The sequence below is a fragment of the Cetorhinus maximus genome, chromosome 28 (genome assembly GCF_964194155.1).
Source record: "Cetorhinus maximus chromosome 28, sCetMax3.hap1.1, whole genome shotgun sequence".
NCBI lineage: Eukaryota > Metazoa > Chordata > Chondrichthyes > Lamniformes > Cetorhinidae > Cetorhinus > Cetorhinus maximus.
Window position 1 is genome coordinate 24,401,021 of NC_135906.1, and position 14,713 is coordinate 24,415,733.

General features: G+C 45.8%; 1 protein-coding gene across 4 annotated transcripts in view; it reads left to right on the forward strand.

Moving 5' to 3' along the window:
- The window catches only part of nfixb (nuclear factor I/Xb), a 388,901-nt gene that overhangs the window by 18,556 nt on the left and 355,632 nt on the right, over positions 1 to 14,713 (forward strand). For 2 of the 4 annotated variants that reach the window (XM_078531446.1, XM_078531444.1), the window contains exon 2: positions 5,215 to 5,346. The exons of 1 other annotated variant lie outside the window; for it this stretch is intronic. In XM_078531446.1, the coding sequence (XP_078387572.1) occupies positions 5,320 to 5,346 (27 nt within the window). In that variant the 5' untranslated portion in view covers positions 5,215 to 5,319. Of the gene's footprint in view, positions 1 to 5,145; positions 5,347 to 14,713 lie in introns of those variants that run through there. One more of the 4 variants, XM_078531445.1, reaches the window with a different exon arrangement.

Here is a 14,713-nt window from a genome sequence, read left to right on the forward strand (position 1 = left end):
AAAGAAATCTTTCTGTTGAGAGTTCAGGGGCGACTGCAGTGTATGGTTTTGGTAGAAAGCAGGGGTCAGGCTTGGCATTGCTTCTGCCTCCTGAGGTTGAATAGCCCACTGATACGCACTTGAGGGATTGACAGTTTTGCTGCCATCTGCAGAAAATGTGGAACCCTACCCTGGGCATCTTTAGGAAAGGGGGCTGTTCAGTGGGCTGGTGGGGGGAGAGTGTGTGGAAGTGTCTTTTCCATATCCAGGCAAAGTCACAGTGAATATGAAAATGTTTAATAAGATTTTAGGAACCTTGGCATTTAAAACTGTTAGCCTATGGTGTATAATAGTGCAGTGAGATTAGATGCTGCCCCCAATGCTTTATAATTAAGTGGGAGGTGAGCTCAAGTACAGGGAGTTGGGATGGTGCTGTGTGGTAATATTAATGGATGTGTTAGTTTGCTTGTATGAAATTCCTTGGCTATTTTGATGAAGCTGTTAAGCCACTTAAAATAAATAAGCTTGGTTACAATAGTAAGTGGAGGAACTTGATATGAAAAGGTTAAAACATCTGCTACGAATGTTGCACAGCGCGATTCCAACTCCCTAAGATTTGTGCATTCATCCAAAGATGCCAATATATAATGAGAAGAGAGAGCAAAGTGTGTCAATGTTCACTCAGCCTGTTAGACCTGAGTGCACCATGATCCTCAATGGCTAGTCAAGCTAGTTCGTAGAGGAAGCGAATGAACGGATGGGAGAAAAGGATAACCATTTGACCATATGCCAGAGCCTGAGCAAACTCTCTCAACTCCTTACAATAAAACAACTACTCGCATTTATATAGCACCTTTAAACGTGGTTAAAAAGTCCCAAGGTACTTCACAGGAATGTCATCAAACAGAACTTGATCGAGCCACAGAAGGAGATAGTAGGATAGCGTTGTCAGAGAGGTAGGTTTTAAGAGGCATTGTAAAGGAGGAGTGCAAGGTAGAGAAGTGGAGAGGTTTATGGAGGGAATTCCAGAGTTAAGAGCTCAGGCAGCTCAGGGCACGGTCTCCAATTGTTAATTTTTAAGCAATTAAAATCAAAGATGTGCAAGAGGCCAAGAATTGGCAGAGTGCAGAGATCTTGGCAATAGAGCAACATCTGAAGACCCAGGGATTAACTGACTGGGCAACCCCCTCATCCTGCATTCCATTCCTGGGACAGAGTTCCTGATGTCAGACAGGCCTCTGAGGAAGGTGTTTTTTTTAATTCTTTCATGGGATGTGGGCATCGCTGGTGAGGCCAGCATTTGTTGCCCATCCCTAATTGCCCTGGAGAAGGTAGTGATGAGCATCCTTCTTGGTCTGCTGCAGTCCCATCTGGTATGTGTAGCAGTTTGGTACAGCTGAGTGGCTAGCTAGGCCATTAAGAGGGCAGTAAAGATTTAACCACATTGCTGTGAGGGTCTGCAGCCATGTGTAGGCCAGACCAGGTAAGAATGGCAGATTTACAAGAGCGAACCAGATGGGTTCTGATTGATGGTTGATTCAATCGATGATCGTTGTTATGGTCACCATTACTGAGACCAGCTTGAACTTCCAGGTCTATTAATTAATTGATTTAAAATCCACCCATATCCCCAGAGCATTAGCCTGGGCCTCTGGATTACCAGTCTAGTCAGATGACCATTATGCCACCATTTCACCCGTTAGACCCTAGTGCACCATACACCCCAATGCCTAGTCCTGCTTGCTCCTGGAGGAGGTGAATGAAGGCAGGAGAAAGCGTGGGCATTCTCCAGAGAGGAGAGAGAGAGAGAAAGGAAGAGAGAGCAAAGAAAGATCTAAGGGTGCTTCATGGCCTACCCTGGCTGATTCTTTTCTGCTCAGTCTATTCACAGTCTCAGGATATGGGGTAGGCCATTTAGGACTGAGATGAGGAGAAACATTTTCACTCAGAGGGTGGCGAACCTGTGGAACTCCCTACCACACAGGGCCGCGGAGGCCAAGTTACTGAGTATACTTAAGAAGGAAATAGATAGATTTCTGGATTCTCAAGGCGTCAAGGGGTTTGGGGGGAGAGAGCGGGAGTTCGGCGTTGAGATAGAGGGTCAGCCATGATCATATTGAATGGTGGAGCAGGCTGGAAGGGCCGAATGGCCTACTCCTGCTCCTAGTCTCTATGTTTCTATTCACAGCCGCAGGGCAGTTCTGTCAGAGGCCAGAGAGGAGGTCAGCTGACCAACCCACCAGCTGATCACTGGAGTGGCTCAAATGGGTTTGAGTTTCTTTCGTGTGCTATTTTTAGTGGACTGTGTTTAGCAGGTCGGTGAAGATTCCCGGTTGTATCATCTTACTTCAGCCTCTTTTAGATCAATGGGCTAATTGGCTGTATTAAAACAGACTGGCAGGAGGATGGCACTAACCAGGGTGATCATACATAAAACAGCACAAGGAAAATTAAACACAGGGAAAAAGATAGGGGCAAAAAAAGACACAAATAAAAGTTGGCTAAATACAAATAAAATATCCAGAGCCTCAGAAGTAAAGTTTGATTATTATGAGATCATGTGATTATTTTTTTTCAGTGTGCATTGACCTGGCATTATGGGCAGAGAGGTCGAGAGTAGTTAATTTTGTGTGTGTGTGTGTGTGTGTGCAGGAGATAGTTGGTGTCGGGTCTAACAAGTGAATACTGTTCCCTTAAGTTTATACCTGGCACACAGACAGTGGTGTGGTGAAACGACATAGAGACTGCTAGCCAGATACAGACTGGGTACACAGTCAGGAGGACTGGAGGCAGTGTTAATGTGGCAGTGTATGTTAAACAGCATGGCACACATACACACAACTGCTAGCATGGAGATCCCAATGACCACATTTTTCACCACAATCCCGCGCTCTGCTGTTGGTCCTCTCTCCCTTTTCCATCCCCCCCACCCCTTACCCACCCCCTTACCCACTCCCCACTCCCCGCACACAGAATTTCTCCGGGGGCAGGATTTATTTTTGTGCGGAGGTGCCTTGGTTGTGGGGGGGGGGAAGGATAAGTCGTCGCAAAGATTCCCACGCCATTTGGACACGGTGCTTCCTCGGGTTAAAGTGGTAATATTTCGGACCTTCGCTGTTAGTCTGCACTGCTGGGAGCTGGGGGTGATTAACATGGAGAAACCCAGCGTGGTGTTCTTAAAATCTCTGGTCGCAGCATTGGAAACAAGTGCCGTTAAGCTGCCAAAGGCAGGAGAGGATGAAGGTGGGGAGGTAGGTAGGCAGAGGAGGGCGAGAAGAGACAAAAAGCTCACATTCTGCCCGCTGCCTGGGTATCTGCAAAAGCCCTCGAGCAGAGGCGACTGGAGGTTTTAGTGAAACTTGTAGCTTATGTCGCCTTTCAACCCTCCTCTCCCTTTCTCTCTCCTCTCTCGCCCCTCTCTCTTTCCTCCCCTGGCGTAAAAGCTGCCCATGACTCCCTGGCACCGGGTACCAGGTTTCCTCGGCAGCTGATTGACAGCTCGGGGTTTGGACTGGGAGGCAGGCGGCAGACGTGACTCACACAAGGGGAGGAGGAGGTTGGGGGGTGGGGGGGAGAGAGAGAGAGAGGGAGAGAGAGAGGGAGAGAGAGAGAGAGAGGGCGATTTTGCAACAAGACAGACAGAGACACACACACAAAAAAATAGACCAAAGGCTGGGTTTTGGGTTGAAATTAACTCGCACCCCACCCCCCCCCCAAAAAAAAATCTTCTCTTGAGGAGCAACCAGGAAAAATATTCTGCAAACATCCTGCCTCCACCCCACCTCCTCCCCCCCTCCCCTCCACACTTCTCCACGTCAAAAAAAAAACACAAGGGAAAAAAAAAGCAAAGATAATTTTTTTTAGGCTCGGCGTTTAAGAATCCCAAATTCACGTTACGTAACAGTCGGAGTGGCGATTTTCGCTCCTCTTAAAGAAAGGAGACAAGGCAATGTTTCTGGATTTGTATTTTTGTGGATGTGCCTGTAGAAAAGTTGAGCTATCCCTCGCTTTTCTTTTGCCAGAGACCAGCGACCAGATAACTTTCCCAAAAACTTAGTTCAATTGGTGGTGGTGGTGGTGGGGGGGGTGGGGGGCGTGGGTTGGGGTGCAAGATTCCCGGTTCGGAAGCTGCAACAACAACAAAAAAAATATAATAGCCTCACGTTCAGGGTTGCCTTGCACAGCGGAGCCAGTTTTTGTGTGTGTGTGTGTGTGTGTGTGTGTTGGGTATAAAAGCGGGAGAGGTTCCTCTCAGAGAAAAAAATGGGAGCTGTGTAAACACCCTCTCCTCTTATCCATTTTTTCCTTTTCTCTCTCTCTCTCTCTCTCTCTCAATTTACAACAAACAAAAAAAAAGAGGGAGAGAAAAGTTTGGCCCGAAGTCCTTAAGTTTTTGTGGAGTTTACTTTTTAAACAGCGAGTCGTTTCAGCTCTCGGAGCCAATGTGTTTGGGGAGATAGAGAGAGAGAGAGCGCAGCAAGGGGAACAAATATTCCAGTTCCAATTTTTAAATAAATAAAATATTCATTATTTTTTTTTTCTACGGGGGAGGGGGGGTGGGGTAGGAGGAGGGAGGGAGGGAGGAGGGAGGGAGGGAGGGAAGGGGGATTACTGGAGCGCTGATGACTCCCACAACAGTGAGCGAATCGTCAGAGAGTCGGCGGTGTCATTGCCTCTCCGAGAAAGAGAGGTTTCTGTTTGCAAGCATCTGATCTCCTTCAGCCGCCTTTGCAAAGTTTGACAAGTCGAACGCCTTCATTTCGCTCTTGCTTCTTCCCCCCCTTGATCGCGTTTTTTTTCTTTTCCGTTTCCCTCCCTCCCTCCCTCCCTTCCTTCCTTCTCTCTCTCTCTCCCCCCTCCCCAGTCAACCTTTGCGATGTCAGTTTCATTACGTCACGTGTAACTGACCACCCACTGCCCCCCCCACTCCTCCTCTCCCACACCCACACCCCCCCCCCCTCTCTCTCCCTCCCTCCCCCCCTCAAAGAAAAAAGGGGGAGAGAGAGAGAAAGTTTTTTTTTGACAACAACCTTTGCGGTGGATTTCCTCCTTGTGTTGTTTTGTGTTATTTGGTGACAGAACCGACAGCGTGTACAGTACAGCCTGTTTTTCCGCCCCCCCCCCCACCACCATCCCCCCCCCCCTCTCTCTCTCTCTCTCTCTCCCTCCCTCCACTCTTACACACACACACTCACACACACACACACCAACGTGTTGTGTCACTTTCGCTTTCAGAACTCCAAGGCCGGGGTTACAGTTCAGCATGGAAAATAGATTCCTGTACAAAGTCTGAAATTGGTATTCTCATACAAGTCAAAGTCATTCTCCACCGTAATAACTATGTACTCTCCGTTGTGCCTGACTCAGGTAATGTTCATTGGCTCGCCTAGATGTATTTTGGAAAAAAAAATAATATATATATTGAATGTAAAATGTGATTGTTGCTTTGCTTTTGTTGCTCTCTCTCTCTCTCTCTCCCCCACCCTCCCCTCAGCCCTCTTCCTTTCCTGGTTGTGCGTGTGTGTTATTCGCATTTCTCTCTCTCTCTCTCTCTCTCCCTGGAAAGGAGATTTATGGCATCAGTCCAGACTTCTCTCTGTATTCCGCACATGGCTGTCATCTACAGAAAATGGCGGTTACCCCAAATTTATATAAATGCATCTCCAATTTGGAATTAGCAGCCTCTACGCCGGTGCAATGGAACATAAAAAAAATTAGTCGGATTTGTCTGAATTATTGCTGATTTTTGCTGTTGAATATTTAAAAAAAAAAATGGTTGTGCAGCTAATGTTTTGCCGTGTTTGTATGTGCCTCCTTGCAGAAAGTACTATTTGTAATTTAACGCGGCTGGAATTTGTGATCTGTGTGCTGTCTGTCAATTGTGGAGTTATCTGGTCTGTTCAATATGGGGATAAAAACTGTGGGTAAACCTCCTTCTTGTAGTCTCTCTCTCTCTCTCTTCATTGCGATGAGTGTCTCTGTGCTGCTGTAGGAACTTGTGTAAAAGTTCTGCTAACTTTTTTAAAAAAAAGAAATAAATGACAGAATCAATTCTGCCAGTTATAACGGAGCTCATTCCAGAAATGTTCCGTGTGAAATGCTGACCACCCTTTGACTATTTATCTGTCTCTCTCTCTCTCTGAATAAATGTGGCGATTTAAAAATATTTTTGAGGGGATGAAAGTGGTTCAGGCGAGATGCTGATGGAGGCTAAGTGTTGGGTGGAATATCTGAGGAACGCTGTTTATAATGCACCTGTGTAATAGATGTACATGGAATTTAGTGGCAATCGCTTTTCGGTGTCGAGTAAAGTGTTTTTTTTTCACGGTGGTGGCCGGTTAATTCAATATAAAATCCATTTAGAATAAATGTGGCCACGACTTGATTAAGTGGGGAATCAAGACTGGCCAGCGCCGGTTGCTGGAAAGTTTAAAGTTGTTCCCTCTTTGCGGTTGGGAGTTGGGAAGTTTAAACTGAACACAGGACATGCTGGGAATACTCGGCAGCTCGGGCAAGGAAGAAACAGAATTAAGGTTTCAGCTCTGTGACCTTCCCGATTTCCAGCATCCACAGTGTTTTCCTCTCGCATTGAATGTTGCTTCCTCCCCAATGACCAGGAAGAGATTGGACAGTGAAAACCATTCCACGCCCCCAGAATTTTTAGCTTTTATTTATATATATATATATATATATAAAAAATTATACACCTAAGATACTCATTTGACTGTAAGAATTAGTTCCAATCCCTCTTTGTTTTGGAAGAAAGGGTGGAAAAATCTAAGCGCGTAGAGAATGTATTAATCCACTCGTTTAATTAAAAAAAAAACTATAAACACAGGCCAAATGTGCTGTAAGCCTTAGAGCAGTTTTGTGATTTTTGACATTCTTAATTTAATTTGCTACTATTATTTACAAGTTATGTTTTTTTTAAAAAAAATAAAAAAACGCAGATAAAGCGGGAAGTGATATTTTACTCACTTGACGCTTTAATCACATCTCCACCACCGACCATCTATTAGATGCTGCGGTGTCTGTTAAAATGAATTGCTCGTGCCAAAAGTGCAGGTGGAGCTTGTTACAGTACTGTTTATATATATATATATATATTTTTTTTTTAACAAAGCTGTATTTTCCAATTTAGCAATAAAGGAAAGCTGATTTCATTTAAAAAAAAACAAGATCATTGTCCTATTAAGAAGTGTATTCAAAAGTAAAATAAACCTTCAGGAACAAGAGCGGGGGCAGTGAACACCTGTGTCCTCACAGCCTGTTATGGTAAATCTGCCTCTCTGTGTTTCTCCGCAGAGTTCATACGGAGGAGGTGAGGGCAAATTGTGATAAATTAACATTTGAAAATAAAATCGCGCTCTCTTGAACTTTTTTTTCTGTACGAGCCGTGCAGATTTTTTTTAAAAAAAAAACATTAAATTTTCTCTTGTAAACATGTCGAGTGTCTGAACACTGTCACCAAGGCTTTCTTTCCTCCTGGTTTGTCGAACATCCCGGCCCTATTGTGCATCCCACTTACTTAATTGCCTGTTAATTAATTAATAAGTGACGGCGGTGATTAATTCCCTATTTGTGACAAAATATGAATTAATAATGCGTGGACTCCCTTTCCATGGTGGAGGTGACTATTTTTGAAAGTGGGAGCATAAGGAACCAGCGTGGATCCTGGATGTTTTTATTTCCCCCCCCCTCCCCACCCCCTGACACGGAGGACCTTATCATGTCCCTCCATTCAGGAATATTTGGACCAGGGTAACGTGGGTTTGCGAGAGAGCACTACTACATAGTTTAACTCCTCCTGTGCTGGGGTTGGTGGCTGTACCCAGAACCAGAGGATATTAAGATGGGCCCATTCATTGTCTGCGAATTCGTGTTACATTGGGAATGGGGTGTAGCTACACCGAAGCGCATTCGCCCTGATTGATTGTACGCGGTCGTATAAGTTCTCAAGTGTGTCATAATTTCTATACAATAATAGCCAGCATTATGAGATAGGATAGGAATTTGTGCAGCATTGCAATGATGCAGTTCACGGCCCCATTTATTAGATCCCCTGCTCCCCCACCCCCCACAACCCCATCCCATCTTCCCATCCTCTCCCCCGCACCCCCACCACCCACCACCCACCCAGCTCCCAAGTAACTCCTCTAACCTATCACTAGATTTGACTTGCCCGGTTGTACTTTTTCCGGCATTGACCCGTCTTTAGATGTTAAGGGGACAAGGTTCAATGTCTTTAACCTGGACCTCGCATCCTCCAAGGCGCGCGGGGTTCTCCACCGCGCGCTATTCGACTGGGTAGGGATTCATACCCAAAATGAGGGGGGGGGGGTGGTGAGTGAGAGGGCAAGCCGGGGGTGACCCACTGGCGGTCAGGAGCGAGGCTCCGGCCCCCCTTTTTTATTGCCCCCGTCCCTTTGACGAAACCCAGGGCAATTGTCACCCCCCCACACCCCCCTTATCCCAGCTCACTGAGCAGAGATCAGAGGTGGGACATGGGTGAACTTGTGAACAATCAGAGGAACTTTTCGTTACCCTTTTTCTGCTGGCCTTACAGCAGCTTACAGTGTCATATTCACTGGGGGAAAAAAAAAGATATTACTTTACAGTGTACAGATCCAAAATTCAGGGGGTTTTTTATTTGGAAAGATAAATATGCGCCTTCAAAACCATATAAAATAAAAAAGCAACTTGCTCGCCAGGCTTCTCAACACTGGTGTATACTGTCCTATAAACTAACCCCGGATTAATAAACGAGAGACATCATTCCAAATGGCATTGATTTCTCTATTAATAATACATATTTATTAACAATGTGATCGGGGTACGTCTCGGAGCAGAGAATGCTCCAGAGAGATTTATAAATCCGATATGCCTCCACAAGTACACGTGTACTTTAGATACCCAGACTTTTAAGGTGAAGCTGCCTGGATATCGCTGGCGCTGAACACGGTCTGACTTTCCCTGTCCACCAGTTAAGTGGAGAAATTATTCACCCCCCCACCCCCCTCCCTACCCACCCCAACCCCACTTTATCTGTTAGCGCCTCTTGTTAAAGTGACAAAGGAATTTCGCGCGCGTGTGTTAAGTGTTCCGGTGCTAATGTGCGGGGAAGTGTTACTGCGGGTCAGTATGCAGCCGATATGATTCGGGCTGGGCGAAAAGCAGCCAAGCAATAAGCCCAAACTGCGCCCGAACGGAGAGTTGAACCATTGGCCCTCCCCCTCCTGAATCATTTCACCTGGATCATTTGCCCCATTTCCCGCTTTTCATAACCGCCCCCACCCCCAACCCCACAGCATGTGGGTTGGTTTTTTTTTTAAGTATAAAAGAGACTGACCATGCTGGACACTGGTCACTAATCAATGCATCCCTTTTTTTCAAAGGTTGGTGGGGAGGGGGGTAACATATGGTAAAAAAAAAATCTGTGCATCATTTTTTATTTGGAGGACTGTTTGTCAGAAGTCCAATCTTAGAAATATTTAAAATCAACCCCTTCAGCACTGGATTCGTTCCCTTTTTTCGGCTCGGTAGAGACTGTAGAGCACTGTCTTCAGAGTACAATGGGAATGCCTATTATATGGAGAATAGCAGATGGTGAAATTTAAGGTGGAACACACTCGAGTGGCTTTGGATGGTGAAACCGGCGACAAGTGGACAGTTTCCACGATTTATAATCACCCCCAATTCTGTGTCTGTCGCATTTTTTTTTGGGGTGGTGGGGGGGGGGATTATTTTCTTGGTGAACTTTTCTGTTGAGGTTTCTTTCAGTCAGTCGTGTCTCTCCCACGCCACCCTCCCTCCAATGTTCTCTGATGCCCTCCTGAACAACTGCCTCCTGGTGACTGGGTTATGGTTCCACACTGATTGGCCTCAGTGCCTCATCCTTGGCCCCGTGTCATTTTTTTTGTTTTGCCTTGGAGTTAGAAGGCTGTGGGGTCCCAGTCCCACTCCAAACCCCTAAGCACCAAAATCCAGGTGGAGATTCCCAGTGCAAGGTAGAGGGAGTGCTGCACTGCCTGAGGTGCATAAGGTGTTAAACCGGGGTCCTGCCCTCTCAGGTGAATGCAAAAGATCCCATGGAGCAAGTTTGACAAAGAGCAGGGGAATTCTCCCCCCATGTCTTGACCAATATTTCTCCCTCGAAATGACAAAAACTCGATCTCTATCACATTGTTGCTTGTGGGAACTTGCTGTGAACAAATTGGCTGTCGCAGAGCGTTGCAGGGGTGACTGCATATCAAAAGTATTTAGTTGTCTGTGAAGTGTTTTGGGATGTCCTGGGGCAGAGAAAGATTCTCTAGGAATGCAAGGCCTTGTTTCTATTCAGTGGAACCGAGCCTAGATCTTGGGTGTCGATCAGGGCATCAGTGAATCATCACTGAGCCTCATTCTGTTCCTAACTCATGTGCACTTTCCAGTACTGGCTGTTGAATGATGAACAAGAGCAGTCACCCTGGTTGATTATGTCCCCTGGTCCTCTCCAACCTGTTGAACTGGAATAATCTGTCAATAGGCACGCACTCCAACCTTTTCATTATTTTATAATTTTTTATTTATCTTATCAGGTCACCTCTTACGTCTACGCTCTAAAATAAGCACACCAAGGTTCTTGGACCTACCTGAGTAAAGCAGGTTTTTCCAATTGAACAAAGACTGACACACAGTTGATGTTTCAGCCCTGATGCTGTCATATGTCACATTGAAGAGAATTTTTTTGCTTTCAGAGGGTGGTGAGTTTTTGGAACTCTCTTCCTCAAAAGGTGACGGAAGCAGAGTCTTTGAATGTTTTTTAAGGCAGAGCGAGATAGATTCCTGGTAAGCAAGGGGGTGAAAGGTTATCGGGGGTTAGCAGGAATGTGGGGTTGAGGCTACATTTAGATCAGCCATGATCTTATTGAATGGCGGAGCAGGCTCGAGGGGCTGACTGGCTTAATCCTGCTCCTAATTCATATGTTGGTATTTCCTCATTCAATGGTTGTGGCATTTCCAGTTTTGGCAACTGCAGCATAACAAACATGATCAAAATTCTTGCTTTTATTTTCAATTTACACTTGCCACCAGCTTCCTCACTGCACAACCCTCCCCCCCCCCTCCTTTCCCTACATATTTGGGTAAATTTAGTTTAACTTCAAATCATGCGGGTATTGACACCGATGAAGAGTCATACGGACTCGAAACATTAACTGTGCTCCTCTCCGCAGATGCTGTCAGACCTGCTGAGTTTTTCCAGCTATTTTTGTTTTTGTTATTGACACTTAGTGTTACCAACTCTGCTCGAATGTGTTCCTAGTGGTTTCATCTCATGACCCCCCCTCCTTCTCCTCCAATCACCCCACACAGACCAAAAGTCATTTCCTCCCTGCCTTTTTAAAAAAATTCTTTCATGGGATGTGGGCATCACTGGCAAGGCCAGCATTTGTTGCCCATCCCTAATTTCCTGAGTGGCTTGCTAGACCATTTCAGATGGCAGTTAAGGGTCAGCCACATTGCTGTGGGTCTGGAGCCACATGTAGCAGATTTCTTCCCCTGAAGGGGCACTAGTGAACCAGATGAGTTTTATGACAAAGTTTCATAGATTTTAATTCCAGATTGTATTAATTGAATTTAAATTACATTAGCTGCCATGATAGGGTTTGATCCCACACTTCCAAGCATTAACCTGGGCCTCTGGGTTACTAGTCCAGTGACATTGCCACTACGCCACCATCTCCCCTTTACTGTAACTCTCTTTTGTCTAAAGGACATAAGGTCCATAAGTGTGGATGGTGCCATGCAGGTTTAAGAAGCCTAGGGAGAAGGATGAGGTGAGGTTTCCAAAGCCTGCTGACTGTTAGAGGAAGGTAAGACTGACGGATCTGAAGGGATCCACAGTTGGGAGGCTCCGAGAAAGATTGAGCTAAAGAAGGAGGAGGAGGTGGCACAATGGGTCTTGGTTACATGGCAGCATGGTTGGCAGAAGGTGGAAGAGGAGGTGGGAAGTTGTGTTTGGAGTTTGGGAGGTAGCATTAGTTACAATGCTTGGTGAGTGTATAATAATGTGTGGCGATGGGATATACAGTCCTTATGGGCACATTGATGTTTCATACTCTTGTATGCTCACCAGCTAAACAGTGGCAAGATTCAAAGGGGAATGAGGGGTTTTGTTTCTAATATATCAATCAATATTTTCTCTTTCATAAATGTTCCTCATTACAAAGAAATGGGTAATATAACACAATAAAACAGACACAGGAAAGAATGCCCTGTAATGTAGAATGGCCGTCTGCAATATCAACAACAATTTGCATTTATGTAGCACCTTTAAAATAGCAGGACATTCCCAGGTATTCAACAAAATTTGATTAGAACAAAGTTAAAGTTTCATGTCCATGATCTTTGGTCAGAACTCATGATGCAAGGTCATTGGCCTGCAACATTAACTCTGTTTTTCTCTCTCCACAGACGCTGCCAGGGCTGTTGAGATTTTCCAGCTTTCTGTTTTTATTACTATTATGTGTGTAATAGTTTTAGTGTTGTACAAGGCACTTCATTCAACAGAGTAGCTCAAAATCCATTCTGTACATGATATGAATCTGTACTCCAGGCCCTCTCATCACATAAGGCTGTGAGAAACGTTTAACCTTGTGAGCCTTTACTGTTTCCCCCTTGGAGATTTTAAGATTCTCATCCATGTTTTCAAATCCCTCCTGCCTCACCCCCTCCCTATCCCTGGAACCTCCTCCAGCCCCAAAACACCTCCAAGGTCTCTGCATCCCTCCAATTCTGGCCTCTTGCTCACCCCCAGCCTTCATCGCCTTCACTGTGTTTTCACTGCCCATGTCCGAAACTCTAGAATTCTCTCCCTAATCCCCTCTGCCTCTACCTCTCCCTCCTGCTTTAAGACCCCATCCTTAAAGCCCACCTGTCTGACCAAGGTTTTGGTCACCTGTCCAAATGGGCAGAATTTTTCGCTGGTGGGATTTAACGGTCCCACCAAAGTCAATGGACTTTTGAATGACTCTGGCCTTGATGGGGCCATAACATTCTGCCTAATATCTCCTAGATGATTGTGGGTCAAATTTCTACCTGATTAAATGCCTTGGGACATTTTACTTTGTTAACCATACAGTATAAACACAAGTTGCTGTTTACCAAATTAGGACAGGTTACACTTAAACAAATATTCCAGTTACTTGTGCAGATTAAAAGGGTAAATAAACATTTAATAAGTTTTTATAGAAAATTTGGCATTGCAGCACTGAGCTCCGTTTGTGGATATTCTGTCAAGTGAGTCAGCCTCATATTATTAAACATCTTCACATAAAATGGACCAGAGTACAAGAGAAAACTTAAGGAAGAAATGCATCTCATATAGAATCTTAGTGCACTACTTATAATGTGCAAAGAACTTCTAATAATTATTACTTTGAAATGGAGCTTTAGTGGACCAAGTACAGCTGTCAGTTGGTGCACAGCAAGGTCCCACAAACAGCAGTTGGATGAATGGTCAGATACTTGGTGTATCTGGCTGAGGGAGGACTGTTGGCTAGGTCACCCCTGTCCTCCCACACCTGCCCTGCTTTGGATAACACCACCTGATAGCTGCCAGAATGGGGAGATGAGACTTGGCTTTAGCACCTCAGCTGATGGATGGCAGTGCAGCCCTCTCCTCAGCTCTGCCTGAGAGGCGTGCTCGAGTCCCAGGGGTGGGACGTGAACCCGCCAGCTCCTGACTGAGGCGAGAGAGCTGCCACCTGAGCCAAGCAGCCTGTGCCAAGGTGCCCCACTCGAAGCCTAAAGCCATAGGGTGGCAGTGGGCATGAGCTGCTTGCTTTTTGCTCAGTGCTGCCCTGCCAGGGAACGGAGCTCCTGGACAAGGGATCTTTCCAATGTGTTGGCAGGATTGTGCATGCGGCAATGTCTTAAATATTAATGTTAACAATGGGTCCACGGCACTGTGTCTTTGACTGACATGCTGCATAGAATATCCCACACAGTGACACTGCTGGCAATGCACAGCTGAAGTCCCGGTGAGATTTCCTACTTTGGCATCCCTTGCCTCAATATGACTTCAGACCCGAATGATTGTACTTCATTTGCAATGACTCAGGGCCAAAGCTGTGTTGCATCATTGCAAACAAACTCGCCTGATTCCACTGGGCAGCCAGTGACCTCCCATCATTGATTCTGTATTAAGGGTGAAACTACATACCTTAGCGCCTTTGGACATAGCAGGATACTCCAACGCCCTCTGCAGAAGCAAGGGCCAGCACTGAGAAGTTGTGGAATATTTAGGAAGTTTAGTTGAAGAAATGATTGTTTTTGGGAAGAGGACTCCAAAGCTGAGGAGAAGAGGAGCGACAGGGTGGGTTTGGAGAGGGGAATCCAGAGGAAGGGCCCAGGATTACCCAAGGCTCTGCCGCTGAGAGTGGAATGGAGGAGGATGTGTGACAGGGGCTACAGTTGGAAAATTAGTGGAGCAAAGCTGGTGGGATGGTGGGGGCTGGTGGTGGTGGCTGAGGAGAGAGGGAGTAGTGCAACCCTGGAGGAATGTCCAGAGAAGGGCTAGGATTTGAATTTGATTAATTTGAGATGGTGGCGTAGGTCAGTTAATACAGGGTGACTGGGGTGACTGGTGAATTGGAAAACCCATCTGGTTCACTAATGCCCTTCAGGGAAGTAAATCTGCCGTCCTTACCCGGTCTGGCCTACATGTGACTCCAGACCCATAGCAATGTGGTTG